The 15,259-nt window shown below is 44.6% G+C and overlaps 1 protein-coding gene across 4 annotated transcripts in view; it reads left to right on the forward strand.

The window, feature by feature from the left end:
* The first annotated feature begins 7,585 nt into the window (after positions 1 to 7,585).
* The window catches only part of LOC112260736 (multimerin-2), a 30,914-nt gene continuing 23,240 nt past the window's right edge, over positions 7,586 to 15,259 (forward strand). For 3 of the 4 annotated variants that reach the window (XM_042323343.1, XM_042323346.1, XM_042323355.1), the window contains exon 1: positions 7,587 to 8,040. In XM_042323343.1, coding sequence (XP_042179277.1) covers positions 7,673 to 8,040 — 368 coding nt within the window. In that variant the 5' untranslated portion in view covers positions 7,587 to 7,672. Of the gene's footprint in view, positions 8,041 to 15,259 lie in introns of all 4 variants that reach the window. The other variant, XM_042323345.1, reaches the window with a different exon arrangement.

The following is a 15,259-nucleotide window of genomic DNA, read 5'->3' on the forward strand; positions in this document are numbered from 1 at the left end:
GAGTCTTGTTTTCAGATTAGCCTTGTTAAAATCCCCAGCTACAATGAATGCAGCCTCCGGATAAATCGTTTCCAGTTTGCAGAGAGTTAAATAAAGTTCGTTCAGAGCCATCGATGTGTCTGCTTGGGGGGATATATACGGCTGTGATTATAATCGAAGAGAATTCTCTTGGTAGATAATGCGGTCTACATTTGATTGTGAGGAATTCTAAATCAGGTGAACAGAAGGATTTGAGTTCCTGTATGTTTCCTTCATCACACCATGTCACGTTGGCCATAAGGCATACGCCCCCGCCCGTCTTCTTACCAGAGAGATGTTTGTTTCTGTCGGCGCGATGCGTGGAGAAACCCGCTGGCTGCACCGCTTCGGATTGCGTCTCTCCAGTGAGCCATGTTTCCGTGAAGCAGAGAACGTTACAGTCTCTGATGTCCCTCTGGAATGCTACCCTTGCTCGGATTTCATCAACCTTGTTGTCAAGAGACTGGACATTGGCAAGAAGAATGCTGGGGAGTGGTGCACGATGTGCCCGTCTCCGGAGTCTGACCAGAAGACCGCTTCGTTTCCCTCTTTTTCTGAGTCGTTTTTTTTTTTGGTCGCTGCATGTGATCCACTCGGTTACACTGGTTGTAAGGCAGAACTCAGGATCCGCATCGCGAAAAACATATTCTTGGTCGTACTGATGGTGAGTTGACGCTGATCTTATATTCAGTAGTTCTTGTCGGCTGTATGTAAAGAAACCTAAGATGACCTGGGGTACTAGTGTAAGAAATAACACGTAAAAAAAAAAAAAAACTGCATAGTTTCCTAGGAACGCGAAGCGAGGCGGCCATCTCTGTCGGCGCCGGAAGTTCTATCTCTGGGCTGGGTTGCATGGGTTGCATGGGTTGCATGGGTTGCATGGGTTAATATATTTTTTGGGTCACGTTGTTGTGAAAACCAAAAATAACAAAACAGTCACATGGGGCGGCAGGTAGGCTGGTGTTTAGAGCATTGGGCCAGTAACCGAAAGGTTGCTAGATCGAATCCCTGAGATGACAAGGTAAACATATGTTGTTCTGCCCCTGAAAAGGCAGTTAACCCACTGTTCCAAGGCTGTTATTGTAAATTATAAGTTGTTCCTAACTGACTTGCCTGGTTAAATAAAGGTTAAAAATAAAAACACGGAAGGGCATCAATATAGGACCCATGCATCTGACGTCCCCCTCATGAAATGGAGAGGGAGGACCCATTAGAAGGTGGGTGCTAAATTACACACAGTGGTGGGTTGTAGCATTCTGATGTCCTCACCCAGGGGTAACTACTCAGGCCTACACACTGTTACGGCCCAAGTTCACTGTACATGGATACTGATACAACAATCCAACCGACAGAGGCACTGTATCAGTTCCCTAAGTCCAACAAAACAATGGCTATCAATGAAAGAGTCATGAAAATATGTTAGTTAAGTTTTGATCTGGCAGCAGATAATAACAGCTGAGGCAGCAGGATGTCAATACCATTTGGACTAATCATACCACTTCACGACTGCCCAGGTTCCTAAACAGACCCGCTCACCATTTGCCCATGTTATATCAGCACTAATAGAGCCAACTATAGTCTCTGAACCTCAACTCCAGGAATCCATAGAGCTACATTATTGTGTTGGTAATAAGCTAAAGCCACTTCACAGCTATTACTCAAGTCTCCCCATATCATTCTCCACTTTCGACTCCACTTCAGGGAGTGGGAGAGAATAATGCAGTGCACTCTCACTGTAGTAGCTACTGTAAATTGGATAGTGCAGTTAGATCAACAAGAATTGAAGCTTTTTGCCAATATAAGATATGTCTATGTCCTGGGAAATGTTCTTGTTAATTACAACCTCTTTCTAATCGCATTAGCCTACGTTAGCGCAACCGTCCCGTGGAAGGGACACCGATCCCAAAGAAGATTTCTTTTAAAGAGAAGACACCTGTATCATGTCAGATGTAGAGTTGAAATGTATTACATTTTGAGTTTGCATCCCAATATTAAACTTTATATACATCACAGAAGACTGAAATAATACAAAACTGTTTGACATAGAAACACAGTTTTTTTTCCAATCATGTTTATTAATGATAAAATGATGAAAAATATGAATTACATTCCACCCATGAGGGCACGTAGTAATTTGACTGCAGGAAAGGGCTACAATGCACTGGAACCTGTCATCAAATGTACACAATTCCCTATACAGTCATTAACACAATTAGACTCACACAGAGACCCAGACTACCTCATTAAACGTATATTGCATTTAGGAATATATGAATGTACACTATGCAGTGAAATGAGTTTCCTTGAGAAATATGATGACAAGGGAAATAGGTCGCTTTCTCTATTGTGGGTCCCATGTGGGACGACCCCTTTGGGACTCCTGTGGGGACTCCTTCCTAAAGGATAACATCAGTAACCCGGTACAGGAGATGCTTGAAATACCCCAAGGTTGTGTGACTCTCCCAAAACTTTTCTAACATAGCTGGAGACAAGCTAAATGTCCAACTTTGATTCTTTGTAACAGGCTTCCTTTTGTTCCACACATAGCCCACCCATACTGACGGTGAGATTTCTGGGCCCCACATGAATTAGAGAAAAGCATCCTCTTGGTGCCTTCGCTGTTTGGATGAGGAGTCCATGTGAAGTACTGGACCATTATAATCTAAATACATGAAAGCCCTCTAAAAAAAAACTGTCCAATTATGCACATGAGCAGTTTTCAATTAGAACTGCAGTGTTAGTTCAGTATTTTATGGGAAATCATTTAATCGAAAAAGACAAGCAAAACAAATGGTTCAAAGAATCTCACACGAGAAGTTTGAGGGTAGCCTATATTAGATTATAGTTTCTCAGGGAGTGCTAAATAATAACATTTTCCAATAGCCATATCAATGTCACTGTCCATGTTGCTGCGTGGCGCAGTGGGACACCGCTAGCAGACCGTGCTGGTGTCATGGCTGGCTGCTCTGAAGTAATATCTGTTGCGTCTCACGTAAAACATTTTATGGCCTTGTCTGCCTTCCTCGCCCTGCTGTAGCCCTGCTTTGCCGCTGCTGTACGACTATACACAGGTGCATGATGGGAGGGACTGCAGCGATGCGCTGGACTGCAGGGTGTGGTGGCTGCAGCCTTGGCATGGTGGGTCTGTCTGGAACTAACTGGCAGCAGGCCCACTATTTGGGCCTTTATGGATCACTGCTCTGAATGCAGGAATTTGGTGGAACTGGGAATAGGGCGAGGATCATTTTCTTGCAACCATGGGGAACTCTTTCTAGAGATCAGTTTGTCTTATTTGTTCCATGAAATGTGTTTGAGTGGGTTGTTAGAGTGACACAGCACAGGGGCTGCTGGATCTCGCATATGTCTCAATACAGCTGCATCTACCACAAACACAAGCACACATTAACAGACATTAGGACACTTCTCAGATCGTTTAGACCTAGGTGAAAGAATACCATGCCATTGTTTGAGGAGTACCATTGTTTGAGGAGAGTGCACCATTTTGAACATGAAAAGTTATTAATAAACAAATTAGGCACATTTGGGCAGTCTTCAGAAAAAAATCTTGAACAGAAATGCAATGTTTTGTTTGATCAGTCTAAAACTTTGCACATACACTGCTGCCATCAAGTGACCAAAATCTAAACTGCACCTGGGCTGGAATAATATATTTTGGCCTTTCTCTTGCATTTCAAAGATGATGCACAAAAAAAATACAATATAACGGTTGTTTTTTTCTTTGTATTATCTTTTACCAGATCTATTGTGTTATATTATCCTACATTCCTTTCACATTTCCAAAAAATTCAAAGTGTTTCTTTTCAAATGGTACCAAGAATATGCATATTCTTGCTTCTGGGCCTGAGCTACAGGCGGTTAGATTTGGGTATGTCATTTTTGGCGAATATTTAAAAAAAGGGGCGGATCCTTAAGAGCCATGTGTGTGAGGTGTACACATTTGTTTCAAAGTAGGTTTGTTTAAGACTACCAAGAAATACTCTGTGTGACCCAGATGTAGCCCACTGCAGTAAAAGGTTAAAGGGATACTTCATCCAAATTACAAAATTACACATTGGTTTCCTTTCCCTGTAAGTAGTTGGGGGCAAGGTATGGCAGCAATCCACACTTTGGTTAAGTTTCCCTGGCACTGTTTCCAAATGCTAATGCTAACAATACCATGTAAGTCATTGTACTGATATTAGCCAAATCATCTTTAACTGAATTTGTTGAGCTACACAATCAATTTGGAAATAACGTGCAAAAAATGCTACAATAGGTACCATGAATTGCATAGGATTTGTGCCAAAAATTCTAAAATGTTAGCATTTGAAAACACTGTCATGGAAACTAAACCAAAGGATGGTTGCTGTCCAATATCCCTTTTTCATATCTACCATTGGAAACCCATTGTAACATTACAACCACTGTTGATGGACAGGACATGCACTTTACACTACAGTACTTCATATACAGTTATACAGCTCTAAAAACATAATAACACAGAGATCAGTAATGACCAGAGCTCTCCCTCCTGGCCTGTCCCGTCTGGGCGACCTCTCTGTTGGTGGCCTGTTGATCCCCAGCCCCAGCTAGCCAAAGCGGCTGTCACCTCTCCCCCCAGGGTGTTTGGCAAAACAAGGCCCCGTCAGCTCTCTGCGTGTAAAACTAGTGCCACCTGCTGATGATACAGTGAACACTCACTCTGTCTTCATTTCTCTCTCAGCTCATAATTTACCATGTGGTAAAGCTGCTTGGCTGCAGCCAAGAACACCAAATTAAGTCTTTGATCACATGGACACCCGGCAGGGAGTGGCCCCACTACTAGAGCTCCACCTGGATGCAGACAAGGACAGTAAAACGATGTTGCTATGGAGAAGAAGAAAAACGTTTCCTTTCTTTTCGTCTTCAACAGTAAGAACCTAGTGCAGAATAGCTTACAGTGTCGAAGCGTCTTACTGTATTGTTTATCTTACTGTACTGTTTATGATCATGGTGGTCTCTCTATTTTAACGGGCTACAGTCTCTCCTCATACATAAGGGTGGGATTTCAGGTCCTGCTGCTACTAAAGAGTTACAGGGCTATCCACGTTAAGCACCTTAAGGAGCACCGTAAATCCTACTATGGCGAACAAGTCTGTCCCAAACACCGGGAAAGATAGTAACAGCAGCAGCACACATTCCAATGTCAACTCTTAAAGTTAGTGGGACACTGACACCGTCACCTCTCCGAGATCGTCGTGAGTAAGGTCTTTAATCAGGTCAACACCCCGCAAGGCTGTGGTGCCCGACGGTATTCCAGGGCGCATTCTCGAGCATGCTCGGGACATCTGGCAGGCATATTCATATTTAAGCCTCACCTTGTCCCAATCCGTAATCCCCACGTGTTTTATGATGACCACCATCGTTCCTGTTCCCAAGAACTCTTAAGGCTTCATGCCACAATGACTACCGGCCTGTAGCACTCACGTCTGTAATCACGAAGAGCTGTGAGTTGTGGCATGAAACTCCATCATCCCAGACACCCTGGACCCACCCCAATTTGCATACCGCCCCAACAGAGCCATAGATGACGCAATGTCAAGTCCTCTCCACACTGCCCTCGCCCACCGAGATGAGATACTTAATACCTATGTGAGAATGCTGTTCATTGACTACAGCTCAGCGTTCAACACCATTGTCCCCTCCAAGCTCGTCACCAAGCTTAGGACCCTGGGACTGAACACCTCCCTCTGCAACTGGACCCCGGATCCTGCCACGCTGGCCCACAGGGCTGTGTGCTTAGTGCCCTCCTGTACTCCCTGTTCACCCAGGACTGCGTGGCCACCCACGAATCCAACAGCGGATTGCTGATGACACGACGGCGGTGGGCCTGATCACAGCTTGTCTCCCCAAGCCAGAAGACCACTAAATAGCTAACTAAAAATCCTACAATGTGATTTTCTGGATTTTTTTTCTCATTTTGTCTGTCATAGTTGAAGTGTACCTATGATGAAAATTACAGGCTTCTCTCATCTTTTTAAGTGGGAAAACTTGCACAATTGGTGGCTGACTAAATACTTTTTTGCCCCACTGTAGATAACAAAATGCCTACACGGACTATCTGAGTTGACCGTTGTATTTTATTGTTTGCAATGTCTCTATGCACATCACAAGACTCTACACACACACCCACCCACATACAATCATCATATACGCTGTTGCTACTCTTTTTATCATATATCCTGACGCCTAGTCACCTTACCCCTATACATATCGACTTCTATCACTCCAGTGGCTCTCAAGGTGTGCAGCGGTCTAAGGCACTGTATCTCAATGCTAGAGGTGTCACTACAGATCCTGGTTTGATTCCAGGCTGTATCACAACCGGCCGTGATTGGGAGTCCCATAGGGTGGCGCACAATTGGCCCAGCGTCATGCGGGTTAGGGTTGGCCGGGGTAGGCCATCAATGTAAATAAGAAGTTGTTCTTAACTGACTTGTCTAGTTAAATGTGCACATTGTATATATGGTACTGGAACTGACTGTCCCTGTATATAGCATACTTTCTTATTTCTTATTTTTATTTCTTGTGTGTTTTTGTTCTACCTTATGCTATTTATAGTATTACATTGTTATTGATTACTGCATTGTTGGGTTTAGAGCTTGAAAGAAAGGCATTTCACTGTACTTTTGCACCTGACATTAAAAACTTGAAACTTAACATGGGAGTTACATCACTCAAATATTGGAACATCCATCGCCATGGCAGCAGATGTATGATAAACCGAAAAACAATAGTTTCAACTCAAACACTAACTCATCTGTGACCTAAACAACAATGTATAGTCATAACTAGGGAACTTTCAATAAATTCTTTGGTTTAATTCAACCCCGGTTGGAGGATTCTCGGAATCAGGAGGGAATTAGCAGTAAATTTGGAATCCTCCAACCAGGGAATTTATTGAAGTTCGCGGAATGTTGCAACCCTAGTCATAACATCATTCATCTTCCCACTATCTATTTAAAAACGGATTACTCATATGGGTCAGTGTGGGGGTCTGTGTGTGATTCTGATGCATAGAGACAGAGATAACTAGAGGGAAAAGTCTCTCCTATGCAGATACATTTGACTGATTCCCCCTATCCTCTGGTCAACAACCCTTTACACTCCTTTAAAAGCCATCCAATCTCCTGCTCTCTCTCCGCCCTAACATCCCTTTCCTGCACTCCGCCAGTCAGAGGAAGAGAGACAGAGGTGAGGTGATAAGAACATAAGAAATGAGCCGCTTCCTCACCGGCCCGGCTGGAGTATGTGTGTGTATGCGCGCGTGTGTGTGTGTGGTGAAGGTGGTGGTGTCGGGGGGGGGTCCTAACGGCATCTCCAGCCTGCGGGCCTGAGGGAGGGAGGGGATGGGTCGGTAGGAGGCTCATTTCCGAGGATTGTTAGAGGGCTTTGAAAAGGGCTTTGGGTGACTGGGGTGTGAGTGCATGTGTGTGTGAGGGGAACAGTGGGAGGGGACTCCTAGCCTGAGGAGGAGGAGGGTGACTTTTGAACATGGGGGCGGGGTATTTCCAAAACGTAACTCTTTAAAAACAAATAGCAGTCCCGGAGAGGTCTCAGACACTTTTGGCAGCTAGCTAGTGTGGATAGATCAGGACCAGGCAGCATAGCAGACATGACAACTGTGGGGGAACTGATGCTGCTGGTGCTGGGGCTGCTGGTGACAGCTCATTGTGAGGTCAGGGCCAGAGATCCAGAGGTGGAGGAAGAGGACCCAGGCCTGCCTCTGGAGAAAGAAGGCTTAGGTACCCAGGGGATGGGGGTAGGAGTCCATCCTGAACCTGGGGGGATTGACATTCCCCACCTCAGGACAGGACCCCGTGGCCACGAACCTGATGTGCCTGGATCTGCCCACCACCCTCTGGGGCATGGACCACATGGAAAACCCCATCAGGTTGGTCCTGGAAAAAAAAACCTGGGTCTGCTGCCCGAGGAGAGTGCTCCCCCACCAGGAGAGGGAGGGAGCTACCCAGCCCGCACTGGGTAAGTGTTTATTCACAGTAGCTAGCCACCTCTCAGCTGACAGACAGCCTGTGCAGACACGTATTTATAGGAGAAGGAAAACACAGGAACAACCACCTGTGGATTGACAAACACACACATGCACTTCGCAGCATGCACATCAAACAGAATATTAAATGTTTGGTCTACCAGCATGTGTGTAATAACAGCTACCACCATATCTGTGTGAAGCAGGGGTGCTGAGGGTGCTGCAGCAACCCCTGAAAAAAAGAAAAAAATGTATGTTTTTCTTCATAAAAGTAGGCAACAACAACAAAAAATCCCAGCACCCCCAAACATCTTCCCGGTGGCTATGGCTACTACCCACGTTAAGAACGTGGAGCAGCTCACATATACAGTTGAAGTCTGAAGTTTACATATACCTAGCTAAACACATTTAAAATCAGTTTTTCACAATTCCTGTCATTTAAACCTGGTAAAAAATCCCTGTCTTAGGTCAGTTAAGATCACCACTTTATTTTAAGAATGTGAAATGTCAGTATAATATAAGGCAGCGCCTGCTGCCTTCCTTATACTATAGTATAGTACAATATATAATGCTTTTTCAGTTCTGCCCATATATTTTCTCTAGGATTGAGGTCAGGGCTTTGTGATGGCCACTCAAATACCTTGACTTTGTTGTCCTTAAGCCTTTTTGCCACAACTTTGGAAGTATGCTTGGGGTCATTGTCCATTTGGAAGACCCATTTGTGACCAACCTTTAACTTCCTGACTGATGTCTTGAGATGTTGCTTCAATATATCCACATAATTTTCCTGCCTCATGATGTCATCTATTTTGTGAAGTGCATCAGTCCATCCCGCAGCAAAACACCCCACAACATGATGCTGCCACCCCATCCTTCACGGTTGGGATGGTGTTCTTCGGCTTGCAAACATCCCCCTTTATCCTCCAAACACAACAATGGTCATTATGGCCAAACAGTTCTATTTTTGTTTCATCAGACCAGAGGACATTTCTCCAGAAAGTACGATCTTTGTCCCCATGTGCAGTTGCAAACCGTTTTCTGGCTTTTTTATGGCGGTTTTGGAGCAGTGGCTTCTTCCTTGCTGAGTGGCCTTTCAGGTTATGTTGATATAAGACTCGTTTTACTCTGGATATAGATACTTTTGTACCCGTTTCCTCCAGCATCTTCACAAGGTCCTTTGCTGTTGTTCTCGAATTGATATGCACCAAAGTACGTTCATCTCTAGGAGACAGAATGAGTCTCCTTCCTGAGGGGTATGACGGCTGCATGGTCCCATGGTGTTTATACTTGCGTACTATTGTTTGTACAGATGAACGTGGTACCTTCAGGCGTTTGAAAATTGCTCCCAAGGATGAACCAGACTAGTGGAGGTCCACATTTGTTTTCTGAGGTCTTTGCTCATTTATTTAGATTTTCCCATGATGTCAAGCAAAGAGGCACTGAGTTTGAAGGTAGGCCTTGAAATACATCCACAGGTACACCTCCAATGGACTCAAATTATGTCAATTAGCCTATCATTAGCTTCTAAAGTCATGACATCATTTTCTGGATTTTTCCAAGCTGTTTAAAGGCACAGTCAACTTAGTGAATGTAAACTTCTGACCCACTGGAATTGTGATACAGTGAATTATATGTGAAACAATCTGTCTGTAAACAATTGTTGGAAAAATTACTTGTGTCATTACTTGTGTCATATACTTGTGTCATTGAACTAACTAACCGACTTGTCAATACCAGAGGTGGGACCAAGTCATTGTTTTACAAGTAAATCTCAAGTCTTAGCACTCAAGTCCCAAGTCAAGTTACAAGTCAAGACAGGCAAGTCCAAGTCAAGTCTCTAGTCAAGATTGTCAAGTATCAAGTCCTAAACTTTGAGTTTTGAGTCCTAAACAAGTCATAATGTGCTCTTTACCAAATGTAATACCATTTCATATTTTTAACAAGAGTACGTTAGTATATTACATTTACGCAAATCATGAATGCTTTTAAAAATATCTATATATTTATTACTTTCCAAATAAACGTTATATTTCCATGGAAATACATGGGTAGCTATGAGAAAGACACCCTCCCCAATAGTGATCGACTATCGAGGATCGCTATGGGGAGCAATTCGGCAATGTAGACTTGTACACAATCGCCCAACACACACACACACTGTGTGGTTATAGTAGGCTGCTGTCCGGTCCTAACTGTAATCCGTTAAATGAAGAGTTGATGCGTTGCACACTTTTTTAATAGCATCGATTTTAATATTTGTGCTTGGGGAGGGGAGGGTATCAGGTCGAGTCAAAAGGCTCAAGTCCAAGTTAAGTCACGAGTCATTGGTGTTAAAGTCAAAGTCGAGTTGCAAGTCATCATATTTGTGACTCGAGTCTGACTCGAGTCCAAGTCATGTGACTCGAGTCCACACCTCTGGACAAAACTATAGTTTGTTAACAAGAAATTTGTGGAGTGGTTGAAAAACTAAGTTTTAATGACTCCAACCCCAAGTGTATGTAAACTTCAGACTTCAACTTTGTATGCAGTGCCCCAGAAATTTTTTTTTTTTTTTTGGGGGGGGGGGTCTTATCTCACCGCTACAATCAGCATGAAGCTTGAGCTGATGAGGTGAACTAAACCAAGGTAAAGTCTTTTAGTAAACTTTTACATGTGCCCTCCTCAGCAGAACTGCTGGGATTTCACTGCCTTGGTTTGGCTGGGCTTCTTGTTAATGTGCTCTCTCCAGTCCCACCTCACCAAAGTGTCGAAAGTAGGCACATGGTTTTCCTTACCCGAGCTTAATCAATCGCAATTCATCTTAATTGCATAGAAAGCCATAAGAGAGCAATAGGTTTCCTGCAGTTTGTGCTCAGAGCCCAGGCTGCCGGCGGAGCCTGATCTTTGCTCCAGAGCTGAGTTACTGGACATTTCATTATTCTAACCTGGATACATACATTAAATCAAATCAAATCAAATCAAATTTTATTTGTCACATACACATGGTTAGCAGATGTTAATGCGAGTGTAGCGAAATGCTTGTGCTTCTAGTTCCGACAATGCAGTAATAACGAGCAAGTAATCTAACTAACAATTCAAAAAAAAACTACTGTCATACACAGTGTAAGGGGATAAAGAATATGTACATAAGGATATATGAATGAGTGATGGTACAGAGCAGCATAGGCAAGATACAGTAGATGATATCGAGTACAGTATATACATATGAGATAAGTATGTAAACCAAGTGGCATAGTTAAAGTGGCTAGTGATACATGTATTACATAAGGATGCAGTCGATGATATAGAGTACAGTATCAACGTATGCATATGAGATGAACAATGTAGGGTAAGTAACATTATATAAGGTAGCATTGTTTAAAGTGGCTAGTGATATATTTACATCATTTCCCATCAATTCCCATGATTAAAGTGGCTGGAGTAGAGTCAGTGTCATTGACAGTGTGTTGGCAGTAGCCACTCAATGTTAGTGGTGGCTGTTTAACAGTCTGATGGCCTTGAGATAGAAGCTGTTTTTCAGTCTCTCGGTCCCAGCTTTGATGCACCTGTACTGGCCTCGCCTTCTGGATGGCAGCGGGGTGAACAGGCAGTGGCTCGGGTGGTTGATGTCCTTGATGATCTTTATGGCCTTCCTGTAGCATCGGGTGGTGTAGGTGTCCTGGAGGGCAGGTAGTTTGCCCCCGGTGATGCGTTGTGCAGACCTCACTACCCTCTGGAGAGCCTTACGGTTGAGGGCGGTGCAGTTGCCATACCAGGCGGTGATACAGCCCGCCAGGATGCTCTCGATTGTGCATCTGTAGAAGTTTGTGAGTGCTTTTGGTGACAAGCCAAATTTCTTCAGCCTCCTGAGGTTGAAGAGGCGCTGCTGCGCCTTCCTCACGATGCTGTCTGTGTGAGTGGACCAATTCAGTTTGTCTGTGATGTGTATGCCGAGGAACTTAAAACTTGCTACCCTCTCCACTACTGTTCCATCGATGTGGATGGGGGTGTTCCCTCTGCTGTTTCCTGAAGTCCACAATCATCTCCTTAGTTTTGTTGACGTTGAGTGTGAGGTTATTTTCCTGACACCACACTCCGAGGGCCCTCACCTCCTCCCTGTAGGCCGTCTCGTCGTTGTTGGTAATCAAGCCTACCACTGTTGTGTCGTCCGCAAACTTGATGATTGAGTTGGAGGCGTGCATGGCCACGCAGTCGTGGGTGAACAGGGAGTACAGGAGAGGGCTCAGAACGCACCCTTGTGGGGCCCCAGTGTTGAGGATCAGCGGGGAGGAGATGTTGTTGCCTACCCTCACCACCTGGGGGCGGCCCGTCAGGAAGTCCAGTACCCAGTTGCACAGGGCGGGGTCGAGACCCAGGGTCTCGAGCTTGATGACGAGCTTGGAGGGTACTATGGTGTTGAATGCCGAGCTGTAGTCGATGAACAGCATTCTCACATAGGTATTCCTCTTGTCCAGATGGGTTAGGGCAGTGTGCAGTGTGGTTGAGATTGCATCGTCTGTGGACCTATTTGGGCGGTAAGCAAATTGGAGTGGGTCAAGGGTGTCAGGTAGGGTGGAGGTGATATGGTCCTTGACTAGTCTCTCAAAGCACTTCATGATGACGGATGTGAGTGCTACGGGGCGGTAGTCGTTTAGCTCAGTTACCTTAGCTTTCTTGGGAACAGGAACAATGGTGGCCCTCTTGAAGCATGTGGGAACAGCAGACTGGTATAGGGATTGATTAAATATGTCCGTAAACACACCGGCCAGCTGGTCTGCGCATGCTCTGAGGGCGCGGCTGGGGACACCCTAAATTGCAGCGCAGCTAGCCTGATCCGCTGATAATGTGCTCCCTGAGGAGCTAGCTCAAACAGCTAGCGATTATCCCTCCTTAAGAACAGCCATTTAAACGTTTACTTAACGACATCGTTCAAAGAAGACCTTTTTCTTATGTGTCACCATCATTACTGTAATGGAGTTCAGGTTTGGGCCGGCCAGCGTGTAGCCTGTGATATCTCTGAGGGCCAGGTTTGATTGGATCCTCTTGTGCTGGAGGAGGTCAGTGAGAGGTTCACCCTGTGTGTGAAAAACTCTTACTCTGCAACAGAAAAAGTGAACTGTCTTTTGCAAACTCTCAACTCAACCAAGGTTCATGGTTCGACTGGATATGTGAGAGGTATGCATACAGTCCTTCCTCTTCAGTGTAAAAAGAATGAATCAATGTGCTTCGGCCTTGACGTCTGTAAACACATTGGTTGTTAACAAAAAGAAAATCGAGAAATTTCAATGACTGAATACCTCTGACATATGAAGAGCACTGACCGTGCAAAGGAAAAATTAAATTAACGATAAACGTGCAGTCCAACAAAGATGTATTAACAGATGAACAGAGTGGATATGTGAGAGGTATTCAGGCATTCAAGGATGACCAATACGGAAGGCTGTGAGGCCGAAACATTTCTTCTAAACCGTTAAAAAAATAAATTGTTTTTTTACAAACTTATATTTGTTCGCCAAGAGTGTGTGATACGTTTAGCATATGAATAACACTGATTTAAAGGTCAGATATCTCCATTTATTTTAGTGCTGAATGGTTTTCAGTTTAGTGTTATTGGCATGTTTTCATCCCCAGGGTGTAACAGCCCCTGTTGTTTTGGTGAGTGCTCAGGGTCTAGGTGATATATATACATATATATATATATGTGTGTGTGTGTGTGTGTGTGTGCATGGGCACGTATGTGTGTGTGTGTGCATGCGTGCGTGCGTACGTATGGGCAGGTATGTGTGTGCTACAGTGCTAGGATAATTCCCTCCTGTAGTGTAGACAGTGCGCTTCACTGCTGAGTCCGAGGCCGTTTCATTCTGCACACTTCTGGGCCCCCAAAATGCATGTGTTAGAACCCAGGTGGTGGGCGAGGAATGTGGATATACGAGGGGCGTTGGGATGGATGGTTCACGGCTGACGTGAGGCATTGGGTCTTTGGTACGCATGGGGAGCTCTGAAAGGCCACAGACAGCGAGGGAGTGAACTTGTAGACCTGTGTGGACTCCTACAATCTAGCTAGCAAAACAGAACAGAACTATGCAGAAGCAAAGAGGAGCAGAGCCAGACAACAGGCTAAACAACTCATTACAAGAACCCATAAAAACAGGAAGTATAAGGGAGGGGTAGTTTACTGCTTAAAGCTGTTTTCAACAATTCTGCTCAGATACGTAAATGCAACGCAGCTCATGCTAGTGTGGGATGTTACATCGGTGATGTCATCGCTAATGGCGAAGCTCCGTAGACATAATTAACAGTCGCTTAACGGCAATTATACTTTCTGCAAATGTCTTTCATCAAGCACTCTCATTAAAATCAACATAATAGTAAGAAAAGCTAAAGGAATGAAATCAAGACATGAAAGTGCAGCCCATGTCTAAAGCCTGGCCCTCCTGCTGGGGTCCATCGTGGGGCTCGGAGGTTGTACTGATGACCGTACGGATGACATGTACCAGCTCCAGCTTCAAGAGCGAAAACCTTCGCTCCCTTTCCATCCCTCAGTGGCCCTTCCCGGACCACTCGGAACGAGGTCATTCCCGACCCATCACCAACGCAGCCAATGGCTGTGTGTCCGGAATGGACTTGTGGAAAAGCCTGCTTGTTGCTGCTATGCTCTCACATCTCTCTAAAACATGTCCTAAAGGAATCAGCTTCGATTCCCAGTGTGCTCGGCCTCGCCGCTCAGCCACTGGCATTGGCACAAAGGCCTTTTGTGAACAGTCGGGTTTCAGAGTCCATGTCGACTCAATGGCTAACAGGACCCCCATACCCATCTGGTTATTTTCTCTTTTCGTTTCTGAATCAACATCATCTGCAGCAGTCATGGTCCTCTGCAGAATTGAAACACTTTGAACACTCTCCGACACAATGTGGCTTTTCTTGAAAGCAAAAAACAAAATCATAATAATGGCCACTTGTGCAGCATAAAGGGGATATTGTTATCCAGGCCAGCTGTACTGTATAAGAAACAAGCAAAGAAGAGTCCTGGCTTTGAAACCCAGCCAAAATAACATTGTAGATCTACTGTTAATATTAGTTCTTCATTTATCTTGCGAAAGGACTATCTGGTCTGGTGTTATTGGTACTATAAAACATCTATGAATTAGTTAAATGACATGACTCTTCAACAAGACTACAGAGCCTCTTAGCTTAGCTTAGTTAGCCCTTTTTGGAAACCTCAGCTCCTCCAAC

The sequence above is a fragment of the Oncorhynchus tshawytscha genome, linkage group LG01, assembly GCF_018296145.1.
Source record: "Oncorhynchus tshawytscha isolate Ot180627B linkage group LG01, Otsh_v2.0, whole genome shotgun sequence".
Classification (NCBI taxonomy): Eukaryota; Metazoa; Chordata; class Actinopteri; order Salmoniformes; family Salmonidae; genus Oncorhynchus; species Oncorhynchus tshawytscha.